The 14,778-nt window shown below is 39.9% G+C and overlaps 1 protein-coding gene across 1 annotated transcript; it reads right to left on the reverse strand.

Moving 5' to 3' along the window:
• Positions 1-299: 299 nt before the first annotated feature.
• slc44a4 (solute carrier family 44 member 4) lies at positions 300-14,176 on the reverse strand. Its single transcript, XM_011480719.3, has 22 exons — positions 13,984-14,176; positions 10,483-10,531; positions 10,315-10,388; positions 8,549-8,627; positions 7,808-7,907; positions 7,616-7,738; positions 7,474-7,534; positions 7,275-7,398; positions 6,275-6,358; positions 4,915-5,027; positions 4,675-4,797; positions 4,489-4,588; positions 3,704-3,796; positions 3,510-3,612; positions 3,170-3,429; positions 2,918-3,012; positions 2,622-2,725; positions 2,422-2,495; positions 2,261-2,331; positions 1,046-1,140; positions 868-952; positions 300-795 (listed from the first exon to the last, which is right to left on the reverse strand). Exons 1-22 carry the CDS (start codon positions 14,015-14,017, stop codon positions 695-697), a joined length of 2,145 nt encoding a protein of 714 aa, XP_011479021.1. The 5' UTR covers positions 14,018-14,176; the 3' UTR covers positions 300-694.
• Positions 14,177-14,778: the final 602 nt, after the last annotated feature.

Consider the following 14,778-nt stretch of genomic DNA (forward strand, 5'->3'; position numbering starts at 1 on the left):
CCATCCCATAATAATGTCAAAACTCCCTTTGAACATCTCCAACACGTGTTTTGGTTTCATTAGTGGATCTTAAAACATTTTTGAGAGATTTTTGCCCATTCAGGTTATGTTTCTGATCCTCATGCTGTGATGTTATCGTTTTTTCGAGGAAGGTTACCTTGTCCCAAACTCATCTCTCTGGGTCAGAGTTGTGTACAAATTTTGGTTTTTGAGTTTGGGACGGGGGCGACATTTTTGGTCAGACGTACAGTAAGAAAGAAGAAATGCAAAAACAGTATGGTGCTGCAGTCAGAACAATAAAGCTTTAAGAATTAAAACTTTATTCACAAATTTCCAAATGAAACATGTAAACCTTTTATAAATTACATTTTTAAAAATATATTAAAAAACTAAATTTTTTAACAAAACTGAGCTGCTAAAGCTTTGATTACATGTCAGTCTATATCTGTTATATTTATCTCAGTTAAATTTCAGTGAATATTTAAAAAAAAAAGTTTTTTTCTCTAATGAAATTATTTTTTTCACGTTTACAAGAATATTGATGCACATGCAACAAGACGAAATGTGCAAAATTAGCAAATCCATTTCAACATCTTTACAGTAGACTAGTGTTAAAAAGGTAAAAGCTACAAAATCTTCCATAAAAAGTGGTTTCTGTGTTTTATCGTGACCTTCAGTTCTTCTGTCGTCTCTTCTATTTGGCGGCCTTGTTGGATTTATTGAGAATCTTCATGAGGCTTTTGGACATATAGTAAGGCTTCTGGATGGATCCATCGTTACGCTCCAGGTCCTCCACTGGAAGAGCCACAGAACTTGTTAACCATGTGAATCGACAGAGAAACGTCACGGAAAAAAGGAAAACCTTACGGAAGCAGAGGAAGAGCGTGTCGACACACATGCTGTAGACGCTGAAGAAGCCGTGAGCTACCAGGTAGCTCCCGAACACCACCGTCTGAGGAACAACCAGGAAAATGGAGTTATTGTAATTTTGTTTAGGAAAAAAAAAAAAGTAATCGGAATCTGAAATGAACATTTAGTGTCTTACAATAATTGGCATCCAGTAGTAGTTGAGGTTTTGGGAGCTGAACGAGTTGCCTGGAGCTTGAATGCGTCCAGAAAAAAAGAAGAAGGCCAAAACGCCTGAAGGAAAAGAAGAGGACGTTTGTCTGAGAAAGGATTTCTTTTTGTCTGATACTTTAGTCCTTATAAAAATGTTATATTTAAAAAAATACTTTTATTCTGAAAATGCATTAAATAAAAAAAACAGGTCAGGACTAAGGAATGAGCAAAAAAGGGTGTTGAGCGGCGTTGTGTGACCCGCACGCTGTCCCCTTTGACCCCGTCTGAGCAGCTGCTACACCCCGCCCCTCCCCTTCTTCGTTGAAAAAAATAAATGGCAGATTTTCTGTTTGTTTTATCTCCATAGCAACCATTAATTCTTTTGGTCCCCTGGTAATGACGAACGGGTCTTTGTCACATTTAGAAGAATCGGCAAAAGTATAGTTTTGAGTTTCCTTGGCAACAGAGGTGTTTTGTTACCCACGCCCTTATTCCATTCCTTATTTATGTTCATGTCGCAGGTCTTTTAGTTTCGTTCAGCTTGAGCCAACGATTTAAATCTGACAGTAGCTTCGAAATGATGCTCGAGGAGTCAGAAGATCCCTGAACTTGTAGCTGGAACTACAGGTCTTTGTTTTTTGTTTTTTTTAATATTCAAGATGGCGGTCCACAAAACTGCATTTTTGACATAACCCTGGCCTGATGTGTGGGCAATTTCGAGAAGATCACCTAAATGAAAAGTTGTTTTATTTACTTATTGTGGTTAAAATGCAAAAATCCCCAGGTTTGTGTTTGAATTCCTTCCCTACTCACTACATAGTGCGTTGGTCATTTTGTAGTGCTGTCCAAATCTACAATCACAAAATCTTGTGCCTTAGAAATTTCCCAGAAGTCTCTGTGAAAAACCAGTGTGCATTGATGCTCACTAGAATATAGACCACAATGCATTGCGTCTGAACAAGTTTTGCCAAAAAAAAAAAGTATTTTTTTGATAAACCATCAACATTTTTATCATCAAAACACAGTGGATTCATAAATGGTTGTTGCAAATCGCTCATACCGATGAGCTTTAAGAAATCGGTGAAGTCATGTCTGCCGTTTAAAAAGAAAAAAAACCTTTATAGACAAAGTCCTTCATTCTGTGATCAGTTTAGATAACACTGAAGTCATTAGAGAATCAAATAAAGTATTTCCTCCTCACCTACTCCCCCCACCACCAGGAGCTTCCCAAAGAACAGGAGCACGTCGGTGACTTTGTCCAGCACCACCACCCTGCGAACCGCACAAACATGACGCTGCTTAGTCATACATTCCTGCCAAAGGTGAGTCAGCATTTTCTGCGAGTGTGAGTGCAGCAGAAACCTTAGAATGTTCCTCATCAGCAGCTTGAAGGCGTTTTTGGCAGAAACGCAGAAGTTCTTCCCATAAATGGCGATCTGACAAAACAGAACAGTCAATGTTCTAAGATCAGGAAAATCGTTTGCCACCAGAAACGGGTCACTCGTTCAGGTCGAGGACTCCAGAACCACTCCAGAAGCCAAAGCTGCCGGTTCTGTCCTCACCATGATGTAGGCGTTCCGGTTCAGGAACTTGATGAACTTCTCCAGACACCAGAGGCAGCACTTCATGCAGCACAGGATGAAACGGGCACACGCGTTCTGTGCAGCTGCAGAACAGAACCGAGCATCTTCAGTCTCACGTTGGTCAATTCCATCTTTACAAGTCCTAAAACCCCAAATCTTTTCAAAGTAAAAGACTTTGCCATCTCAGTTCCCTTTGATCGCGTAAAAGGACTCCGCTCATGTCACCTCGGAGACATTTTTGAGCATTTTAAAAAAAGAATCTGCAGCGTCCTTACATCTGGTTTTGTGGTCGATGTACTCCAGCAGAATTCGGACTATCTGCACCAAGGTCAGGATCAAAGCTCCAAACGCCAGGGAGCCGATGTGGTACCTGCAGGTAGGAGAGAAACGTTTGATCTGATCCCTGACCTCCGCAAAACCAATCAAACTTCCAGTTTTTGACCCATTTTGTCAGAAAATTTTCTTTTTCTTGAACATCAGCAGACCTGGAACCTGGGTTTTGTTGCAGATGCTTCTTCGTCACATACCTGAGGGAGCGCATGAAGCTGCCGGTGACAGGAAACATAGGGATGTCGCCCGGCTTGTTGAAGGCCCAGTAGTAGGAGGCGAAGGCGCCCGCCAGCGTGCATTGCCCCAGGGCAATGACAAAGTTGACGCACCAGAGAAAAGCGATGGCGTTGTAGATCTGCAGGTTGAAGAGGTTCCTCTGGAAGAGCCCCTTCTCATTGTAGGTGATGAAGATGCACCTGGCCGAGGCGCAGTCTTGGTATTTCGATGAGTTAAAGCTCTAAAACGAACAGAACGAACATCCATTCTTTTCTTTGTGGCAGACTATCCAGAGGTTTCCAGAAAAGTAACGCGACTCACCTGAGGGTCACATGACTCTGTGGCGTTGATGCCCGTGCAGCCGGGTTCTGTGGCGTTGAGGGCCACAACTTTGTAGACCGGTTCTCCAGAAGTTGCTAAATATCTGAACGGCGGTTTAGGAGAAGAACGGCGGTGGACACTCGAGCGTTGAGACACAGTTTGGACGGGCAAAAACGGCGCAGGTGGAAGGATACAAGGCCGTGGCGCTCCAGTAGGCGACACATATCAAGAGGAGAACGAAGGTGAACAGAGGGAAGAACAGAGCGGACATCATGTGGCCGATGGCTCTGCAGAGTTAGAAAAGGAACAATTTGAAGCCCTTTTTGCAGAGAAGACAAAATAGGTAAAGCCGCTACCCTCCCCTCCCCTGCCCTCGCCACGCCACGCCTGTTTGACCTCCTGCAGACCGGCTGTCGCACGCCCCTTACTTACTCTCTCCTTGCTAGCCTGGTCAGAGCTGCATGGGACTTTAAAAACCAACAACCCTTTTTTCAAAATGCCGGGTTCTCTGTTGGCTCATCTCCATAGCAACCATTATATTTTTTGGTTGTGGGGGGGGTGATGAACATGCCTGTGTCATTTTAAGAAGAATTGGCAAAAGTACCTTTTTTGGATTTGATGGGCAACACAAGTTTTTGTTAGCCACGCCCACATTCCTAAAATGTTCGGATCGTATGCTGGATTGTTTTGATCAACTTGAGCCAATGCTTCATGTCTTAAATCTTCACAATACCCCAGTAAATTACATGCGAGTGTTTTTGGTGTGAAAATTTTAGATGGCGGCCACTTCTTAAGGTCAAAGGTCATTGAAACGTGGGTTGTGGTGTAGAGTAAACCTGGTGGTGTGAGTGTGAAATTGTCGTTGTTCCTTTATTGTAGGAAAATGTTCTGTTCTGTTTGAGGATTTTTCTGCACAAAACCACCTTTCAGGATCACATTTGCAACGTCAAACTCAGATCTCTGAAGCTGCAGAACTCACTTGCTGGATTCCTGAATGAGAGTGATGGCGATGAGGATTCTGGTCCGCAGGAAGATGAGGGTCAGAAGGATGACGGCCTCCCCCAACGACACAATTATCACTGAAAGATAGAAAGATTTTTTTTCCTTCCAGGTTTAAAAAAAAAGCAGAAAAAGATTCTGCAGCTTGGTTTGGAATCGAACTCACAAAAAGCCAGCCACGTTTCTTGAACCTGCAGGTAAATCTTAACGTTTGTGGTGAAACCCACGTCTGAGATTTTGGCGCCCTGAGCTCTGTACTGGTCGTACTCCCAGTAGCAGTGCCAGATCCCTGCAACACAAAATCCTCTGAACCAGAGCGAGCACAGCAGCAGCTTCTTGACACATTTAGTCACTGAGCATCGATGGAACGGCGTTAAATCAGGAAAGAAGGAAACTGCGGGTTTACCGTAGGCTCCAGCCGCCAGCAGGCCGATGATCAGCAGCCACACCATGACGGGAGCGGTGAACCTCAGCAGCAGCAGGAACAGCATGCTCACCAGCATGGCTATAACCAGACCGCTGAGAGACAATGAAATTAGCTTCCTTAAAAACGGCTTTTTATGCATTTCAGGCAAACCTAAGGGATCCTGTTAGCAGCTTGTAAAGCTTATCTGTGTCAGCCTTCATGTCTAATGTTTTCATTATTTAAATTACAATTTTAATATGGATTAATTTGCCCCTTGAAACATTTGCGCAAAATGACAAAAAGTACAGCAGTAGGGAAAAACCTGTGAAATATCACAATATTTTATTTAGCAAAACTGATATCAAATGCTGCTAAAACAATTTTTAGTTAATTATCTAGAAGCTAATGATTAGTTTAGCATGTTACTTTTGTGTTGCACTTAACTAGTGTTGCCACTAGGTGGCAACGCAGAGCTTCTTTCAGCAGCTCTGCACCAAAACAACAAGATCTCTGCAGAACCATCCAGAGGTAGATAGATGTTAGTCCTGCGGTTGTTGTTACACCTCAATGACAGCTGTACATTTTTTTAAATATATGCACATAAGTCATCCTTTTGAAATATTGGGATTATTTTGACTCTGTTACGGTCTTGGAATAAATCGTATCCCATCACCAGATTCCTCCCAGTATATACAGCCCTGCTGGAAATGAAAAAATCTGGTCTGAACACCGACTGTATGCGAGAACTGGACTGGGTGGCCCCTCCCCCCTGGCGTTCCAAACAGGAAGTGGCTCCAAGAAGCTAAAATCCCATCGACGTCTCCGGGTCAGAGGAACCATTTTTGCTCCGACCTCCTTTTTATACCAAGTTCTTGATAATCCTCTTTTTTTTCAAATACTATATTTTTCCCCGAGCTTCAAGTTACAAACTGACCAATCAGATCAAGTGGTAGGAGTGTGGCCTTCCAGTAAGCCCGCTTTTGATTGGTGAGATTGTTGCCATAGAAACAATGGCGCCTGAATTGACTTTATTTGGTTGGAACCAAAGGTAAACCATTTTTTTACTAACATACTCCATCTCTCACATACAGTCAATGGTTTGTTTGGGTAGCAGCATTAACAGCAGCCAAAATAATACACATTTGAAAAGGTAGAAATAATCATAAAATAAAATAATAATTTTATAATAAATAATAATGAAATACATAATAATTATAAATAAATAATTCATAAAAAATACATAAAGAAATAGACAAAAAAATGCAGACCCAGTGGCTCTTTCTGGGTTTTAAACCTAATTCTGGAGCTGCTGCCAAAGCTCCTCCATGCATTTAGCGTGTTGTTAGTCATGCAGACTCACAGGAGGATCCACGGCCAGGCGGACGCAAAGTCCTCAAAGATCCGGATCGCAACATCCTTGGCATTGAAACCGTTAAGGATGTCCCTGAAAAGAAATCCAGGTTATTTTGCAGAAGGAGTAAAAAAAATAATAACTACGGAGGACAAAAACTACCATCACTTTTAGATCTAAAGCTATTAGACTAATAACTACAAGCAGAGCAGCAGTGAACATTTTATTCTTTTACACCAGAAGTCTGCAACCTTTAAAGCTCCAGTTTCTGACCGACCAGAACACAGGGAGAGCCACAAAGTCCCACTTTACTGTTTAGAAAACGATTTTGTGGTCATTAAACATTTATCAAATTTAGCTTGCAATCAGTAATATATAATCATGTGATTTTTTTCTATTCATATATATAAGAATTTTACCAGTAACTTATTTTACTTTTGACTGCAGCGCATACAAGTCCCTTTCAAAATAAAATACACCCTGTGTCAAATTCTCCTAATGTTTAAAAATGCAAGAAAGTCCAATTAAACATGGGATTTACATCAATATTCATCCTTGTTCTCCTTTTACGCTCAAATATAAACTTAACATTGGTGTAAAATACAATTCTTAAAATGTAAATGCATTTCTACACTGTAAGGATTTTGATTTTAAACATCAACACAGACGATTTAAAAAAATCATTTCTGAGAGTAGATTCAAACTTTTACCATCATTTTTTTCAGTTATTTGACATGTTCAAAAATCTAAAGAAAATTGCAGAAAGATAAATAACAAATCTAGTATTTATTGAAAGCATTTTCGGCTCCAGAGCCTCAGGCTGCAGACTCCTGCTCCACACTAAAGCCATTCCCAGTGCGGGTCCCACCAACACTCAGCTTCTACTCTAACATTTAAGGATAACTCACGAAGGCACCAACCCTGAGCTGGAGATGAGTGGGAGAAAGAACAGGAGTTATGAAAGTCTTTGGTTATCTGTGGATCGACGGAAAGGTCCGGCGCTGCTCACCCTGTTCCGTTTTTCAGAAGACTGACGGTGTCGTTGATGGAAGACGGTAAGAGGCCTCCGGTGTGGGCAAAGTTCGGTGGGATGTTTCCCAGAGCAGTTACATCGGGCAAACATCTTCCCAACACTGACAGGAGAAAGGAAAACAGTCCCATCACTGCATCTTAAGCTAAATCCGGCCCGGTTTAGGGCGTCGACCTACCAGGGGTGGTAGGAGTGTAGTAGTAAGGACACAGCTCCTTATCCAGGATTCCTTTAACCGTCTGAAACAGGAAGTTTTCTTTCAAGCAGCAGTTCTTCTGCAAACCTTTAACTTTTCTGGGGTAAAAATCAAAGTTTTTTACCTCGCCGGAGGTCAGGCTGGCGGATGGAACGCACAGGTTCTGATCAAAAACCTCTTTTGGGCTCTTGGCAAAGTCCAGAGGACTTACAACCCAAAAGCCAGAGGGACACTGTTTCACACAAACCTGAGGAGGAAGGAGGACGCCAGTAAGAAACGAGCGAAGAAGAGGAGAAGAAGTTCCGTTTGTCTCTACCTGGGTGGTCGGACACTGAAGGCCGTTCAGAGCCGACGCCATCACGTTCACTGACGTGGCGCATTTCAGGATGTCAAAGTAAAACAAATTGGGTTTGTCTCTGAGGGAAAAATAAGATTTTCTTTAACTGTATGATCAGTTTAATGTCCGTCTAGAAACACATGGAGGAGGAATGGGGCTACAGGGAATCCTGCTCCTTTACTTGGCCATCCAAGACTTCAAAATAACATCAGATGTTAAATTTGAATAAGATTTAGAAAAATCAGAGCCAGAGTTCTGAGCAATGTGTCGAATTTCTAAGATTCAAGTAAAAAATAGCAAATACAAAACATTTCATCTCCAAAAAGGCTATTTTTCCCCTTCACATTTTTTTATTTTAACAAAAAAAAAGCATTTGAAGTAAATTTAAAAATAAACATTTTTATGTCAAAATAGAAAGAAAGTATCACAATTTTGCAAAGCATTAAAAAAAATCAGAATACTGGAGGTAAAAATCTGAATTAGGAGATTAAAGTCAGGATGGGGGGGGGGGGGTAATTCTGAGACTTGAAAGACAATATAAAGATAAGGCAAAACAAAATTTAAATTAATTTGTTTAAATAAAATACAGTTTTCTTTGTGCTTTCTTCCGACTTTCAAAATAAAAGTCTAAGATCAAACATATAGAATTTCCTTTTATTCCGTTTTTCTTCTTCTTCCTGTTTCTTTTCAAACAAACGTATTTGTAAAATCTAAACTTACTTATTTGGTCCGACTCCACAAAACCATCCGGTTGAATTTCGTGGATACAGAACGTGTCTGGGATCTCCATAGACCCAGGCTGAAGCAAACGCAACAAAACACAAAGAAGCAACAAAAAGGAGAAGTCATGTTGATGAAAAAAGTCTAACTCACAAATCTCAATCTGTTAAAACATACAAATAATTATAATAATATTGGATCTGAATAATTTTGTTCACATTGGAAAACAGCCGAAGGATTAATTCTTAAAGTAGTTAGTCAGGTTAGCCACCAGAGGGCGCCAGAAAATGCAGATTTGGGCTTTCCACACATTTTTTTCCTTACATGAATATCTTGGTTTCTCAGATTAACCACAACAAACTAATCTGAACAAACTTCCGGCTTTGGATCCATTCAGGTGAAACTGATTAGATAACCTGCTGCTCTGATTGGCACACATTAAGGTGACATTACAGCCCGTTATAGTCTGGCGGTCCTGTTGACACTAGATAAGAGGCGAGCCTCAAGTGCTGGAATGACTGATGACGGGGCAATAAATCTGGACGAGCGGGGCACCGAGGAGGCAAATAACGGGTTTCAATTATTTCATTATCAATATTCAAACAAAGCCAACTTTAAGTCAATAAAAAAAAAAACAGAAACATTTGAGGCCGTTGCTGGAGTTTGTGGTTAGTAATCAACTCACCAGCATTTATATATTTATAAGGAATATAATAATTACACTTTTAAGTTTAAAAAACAGCTGTTTATTCTGTCCCGCAGCAGCAGCGGCCGTCCTGGACTGAAGGACGCCATCATTTTCACTGTTCTACTTTCATTCTGCCCCCATCAGTTAAACTTTTACCCCCCACCACAGACAGGTGAAAATGAATTTTAGACATGAATAAAAAGAAAATGATGAAATTATGAAATCCACAAACGAAACCAAAACACGTGTCGCTGAGAATTTTTATAATAATTATGAGATGGCCAATTTGTAGTAAATTGCTAAATTAGGCGATTATCCGAATTTGGCACATTATGGTTAAAAAATTCATTTCTAAATTTTACGCACACGGCGACAGGTTGAGTCTAAAATCACAAACGTAGTTTTGTTGACCTCAAGAACTTTAAAAAGAAAAAAATCCCCTTTAGTACCAACTCCTCGAGCACCATTGGGAAGCTGCTATGGGAAAAAGGTTAAATGTCAAATAAGGCTGTGTTGAACAGTGCCGTCATGGCGATCTCGCCAAAGTGGCGTTCCCCTGTTGCATGCGCATTTTTTTTACCAGAATATTGGGAAAAATGTTATACATGGATCGTTGACTCAAGCTGAACAGAACCATATAACATACGATCAAACCATATAAGGCATGTGGGCGTGGTTAACAGAAAGTCTCAGTTGCTAAGGGTATCCAAAACTTTACCTTTTCCATTTTTTTTAAAAGTTACATCGGTCTGTTCGTCAGACCCAGGCGACCAAAAATTAAAATGGTTGCTATGGAGATGAACCAACAGAATAGCCGCCATTTAGGAGAAGAAAAGTGTGTTTTTATTTTTAATAATTTGCTATATGCAGCTCTGACCAGGGTGGTTGGGGCAGGAGGGGCCCACGAGGGCAAGTAGCACCCATACAGCCCCACCTGTGACTTCCATTATATTTATTATTATAATAATAAAAGATAAACCTGCTGACTGCTTTATTCACAAACAACTTTGATGGAATCTACAATCTAAAATAAAAACGGGGTTGAACTGAAAGGATGACCTGTCGGGTTTTTACTTACCCAGAATTCCAAGGGCGATGTAGCCAAGAATGACAGCCAAAAACAGGAAGAGGCAGATAATATCTGTGCAGCTTCTGCAGCCAAAACAATACAAAAAAAAGGTACTTGACTTTTGTCAGAAAATACACACATTGGCTTTTATTTTGTGAGGAAAGAGGACAGTTTCACCTCTTCTTTAGGGGGCCATTGAAGCTTGGGTCAAACTGAGCAGGTTCTCCTGGGAAAGGGAGGTTATACGCGAGTTAGAAACGTCTCATATGATCCAACTAAATCACATTCATACGACCTCTCAGAAAACCACGTCCATGATGGACGAAGCAGCACAAATCAGCCCAGAATAAATGCCGTATGGACTCATTTACACTTATTTGTCCTTTAATCTGCTTTCAAGTCTCCATCCCTGCGGTTCTCAGGGTTAACCCTTGTGCTATCTTAGATGACCCCACCCTTACATTGACGTGTTCTCCCTACCATGACAAAGGTGGATAAAGGTGGAAAGATTTCATGTAATCCATGGACACCAGTGAAGATCACAAATCATTGAAGAAAAAAGGTTCAGACCCCTGTCTAGTGGGTCTAGATGACCCAACTCCCAACGAAGTGCCTAGGATAGCATGAGGGTTACAGAAGAACAATCCAGGTTCACCACAAAGTGTTTTTTTTATGAATCGTTGCTGGATTTTGGCTCAACAGCCGAACTGCTAACAGAGCGATGAACCATTGTTGCTTCCTGGAACAGAGAAAAAGCTTCAAAGAAGGACAAAGAAAGCTGCGGGTGTCATTTTACTGCGGTAGACGTGTAATAAAGAGCATTTATGGATCCAGTCCTTCTTGTTTGCTCTGTAAAGTGAAGAAAATCCAGTGAGAAGATGAGGAGTATTTATTTATGCTGTTGGACCAGGAAGTAACCTTATCCAAAAGGAGAAGTAAAGGATCAAAACATTCCCAACACTAAAGTGTAGAGATATTTGTGGAAAAACTTTTTCCATTTTATGCAAATATTACATCCACGAAAGCTCAAAATAGCTTAAAGTCTTATTATTTTCCTTAAAAAAAAAACTATAATTAGGTTTTTTTAATGAAGGTATGTTACTTTTGCCATGTCCTCTTGGCATTAGTGCTTAATACTGTATGTTAACTAATAGGGAAAGAAAGGAAAAAGTGTGATGAAATAGTTCCAATGTGAAAACACAATAAATCTATCATCTTGGGTTGTTAAGGTTGTAAAGATAAAAGGTTTGATGCTCTGGGTTTTTCTCTCTCGCCATCCTGACAATCTTGACATAAATGTTCATACTAAGAAATACTAATTAGTCCAGAGGGAGGGGCTTATTGCCATGCAGTCACCAACAACACAGTGGAACTGAGCGCGCTCAGACTTTTCTGGAAGTCATTTGAATGGGTGTGAATAGAAGCTGCAGAGAAAATGAAACCTGCATCAGCTTTTGCATCGCATGCAAATATGACATAACTTTGACCCATTTTTTTTTTCTATAAAGTCGGACAAAAAAAACAGAATTCCTTGAGCTTTAAATGTAATTATTACAGTAGTTTCAGGAGAATCTCAGGCAGAGGAAACATGTTTTTCCTTTACATTCAAGGAAATAAAAAGCAGGAAGTTAAGAAGAATCTTCCCTGTTTCTTCTCAAGTGTCACGTTTCAGGTCTGAAAACATCGTTTAGGGGAAACATCATCATGGAAACTCACCGGCTGAGAGACATTTCAGTTTTTATGTCCTTGTAAAAACACACAGAGCTTTAAAACTTCATTTCCAAAGTTCGCAACCTTGAACTCACTGAGATGAGCAAACAGAGGGGAATGTCAACGTCCGGTTGAACAATAAAGTTTATGTTTTTATGTACAATCGCAGAATGAATCTGTAGGACAAATGAGAGGGAAACCTGCAGCTGTGAGTGAGGCGACCCGGTGTCCTTTCACGGCGTCTCATGAGACAAATGTGGGTTTTTGCCTCATGTGACCTTCTCACATGCTGAGCAAACCCTCACCCAGGAGCTCTTATGACTCTTCATAAACAGCTTTTTCACAATAAAAGTCATCTTTCCTCTTTTAAACTAGAATTCTAAATTCAAAACAGAGGCTTGGGATCAACATTTTGACTCATTCTACAGTCAATTGATTCCAAAAAAATCAAAATATTTTCATGTTTTTGTTTGAAATTCTGATCAGTTTATGATGGAAAAAAATGGAAAAAAGTCTCCAAAGGATCTGCTGCATCACGGCTTTTGTTCCCGTCCTTCTTAGTTAATGCATAACATTTATTAACGGGGTCGAGTTTTAGATTAAACGCTGCTTTCAGAGTTTTTTGGTCAATAATTTGTGTGTGAAAATAAAATGCAAAGTGTTCCAAAAATGAGTAAAAGAGAACAAATGACAATAGTGAAGCGATGCGCGAGTCGCTTCCTGCTATGACGGTCAACCTGCTGATTGCGAAACAATAAACAGCTAAAACCGCTTCATCCTGTTTTAGGGAAACACTTTTAACATTTTGAGCTCTGTTTAAGATTTGAGTTTTGTTTATTTAGCTTTAGCTCTCAGACCTTGAAGGTTCATTTCCATGCGTGACAGAAAGAGATCCGTGTGGATGTTTACCTGCAGGGTGGGTTTGTTTACCTGCAGAGCTCCTATGTAAACTTCAGGTGTCACTGCTGTCACTCACAGGAGTTCTGCGCTCTGGAATGACGGTCTTTATCATAACATTAGGATGAAGCAGCACAAGGAAGAGCCGACGACCTTTTTACAAAAGCAGATTTGATCACCGTCCAATTCCAATCAACATCTGCGGCTTTTACTCCGACTAAATAGAGGAAATAAACGGTTCAATTCAACATTTTTACATTAAACCCCTTTTTCGGCAAGAAAATAAACGAAAAGGACTTTGTTACTTTTGATCTTTGTGCCTGAATCTATAAAAAATATATATTTGTCTCATTCTCTTACGTTTTAATTAAGTTTTTACACCTGAGACAGTATTTAAATAAAATATTTTCTAAAAAAAACAAAAACTCCTTGTTTAAATAATGAAAAGATATTGCTGACTGTTAGGAAAATAAAAATGTCATTTTTTGGTGTTTTTATCATAAATCTGTAAGTTAATAAAGTTGTGCTGAATTATTTTCTCTCTTCAATATTTGTTTTTGCAGAACAGAATTAGTTCATATGTATGTTTTCATTTGTTTTATTCTGAAAATATCACAAAGAAAATAAAAACAAAACACAAAATAAAAGCATAATCTGTATAAAAAGAGTGGAAGTCCCACAAGCAGAGCGCCTTTCTGACAAAAACAGAAGTTGTTATACAAATGAAAGAAATAAAGTCCTTTTTTTCCCTCCAAATGTTTCCCTAACGACCTACATTTTAAACCCAAATTTTGGTTCCACAAAACACCTGCCATCAGAAATCCACAAAGTTTTATATTTTGAGCTCCAAATGTTAGTTTTAAAGTTTAACCTTCGGGAATTCTAGTGTTAAATCACATTTACCTTTGATTAAAGTTGTCTCAGAATAACCCTCATTTCAAATTAAGTCTATTAAAAGTCAATTTATTTTTTAAATTTTTCCTTCAAACTTCGGTTTACCGAACCGTCAACACGTTTGTTGTCTTGACTCCCAGCAGGTACCGAGCGAACTAACGGGCGGCTTCAGCTCACCGTGCTCCGGTTCTTCTCCCTCTTTCTTCCCCATGTTCCGCCGCCGTTGAGCCTCGCGCCTTTAGGGGTTCGGAGCCGGCAACAGAACTGATTCACGGCCGCATTTCCCCGCCACCGAACCGTACACCGAGCCCGAGAACAAGGAAATCTCTGAGCTTCCTGGGAGTTCAGCGGTGACGTCACGAGCGCACCTGTTCAGGGATGCGCACCTCACCGAAGATCGTTTATTGCTCAGAGGTATTCCTCCCAAACGTAAATTGCTGTGAGGACACGGTCACGTTGGAGGGAATTTCACCTTCAAATAGTTTAGAATAAGACGTGTAAGGTATCAAACTAAGTGAATAAATATTTTCTTTAATGAATGAGGATAATGTTACTCCTGGTTTCACATTTATGATCCTCAATAAGCTTCCAGTAAGTGTTGACTTCCTGTTAAATGTTCACTTTTATATATAAACTTGAACTTGGTTAGTCATCGTTACAACTCCATAATTGTCTTGTGAATCATTAAAAACCTGAAACTAGTACAGTGACTACAGTCTGAAAGTTGCCCTGCAGTATTAACGCCTTTTCCAGGTTTTAAAAAAAGTATTTCCTGATATTTTGCCTTTTACAAAGCAGAAATTTCCCTTGAAAGTCTTCATTTTTTTGTCCTTTAAACACCACATTCAGTTAAACATGTTACGAGCCTAAATACGGTTTTATCTTTATCTTCTGTCATTTAAATGACTTTAAAATGTGTTTTTAATAACAGTTAAAACTAAAGAGCTGTTTATTTAGATTTAAAAGGATTTA

This window comes from Oryzias latipes, chromosome 11 (genome assembly GCF_002234675.1).
Source record: "Oryzias latipes chromosome 11, ASM223467v1".
Classification (NCBI taxonomy): Eukaryota; Metazoa; Chordata; class Actinopteri; order Beloniformes; family Adrianichthyidae; genus Oryzias; species Oryzias latipes.

Bases quoted from the DNA above. Each gene is read 5' to 3' on its own strand.
- slc44a4 (XM_011480719.3), bottom strand. From the start codon at position 14,017: ATGGGGAAGAAAGAGGGAGAAGAACCGGAGCACG. The intron at 7,535-7,615 runs GTAAAAAACTTT...TTCCTGTTTCAG, and splicing joins CCAGCCTGACCTCCGGCGAG to ACGGTTAAAGGAATCCTGGA. The intron at 2,332-2,421 runs GTTTCTGCTGCA...TGCGGTTCGCAG, and splicing joins CTGATGAGGAACATTCTAAG to GGTGGTGGTGCTGGACAAAG.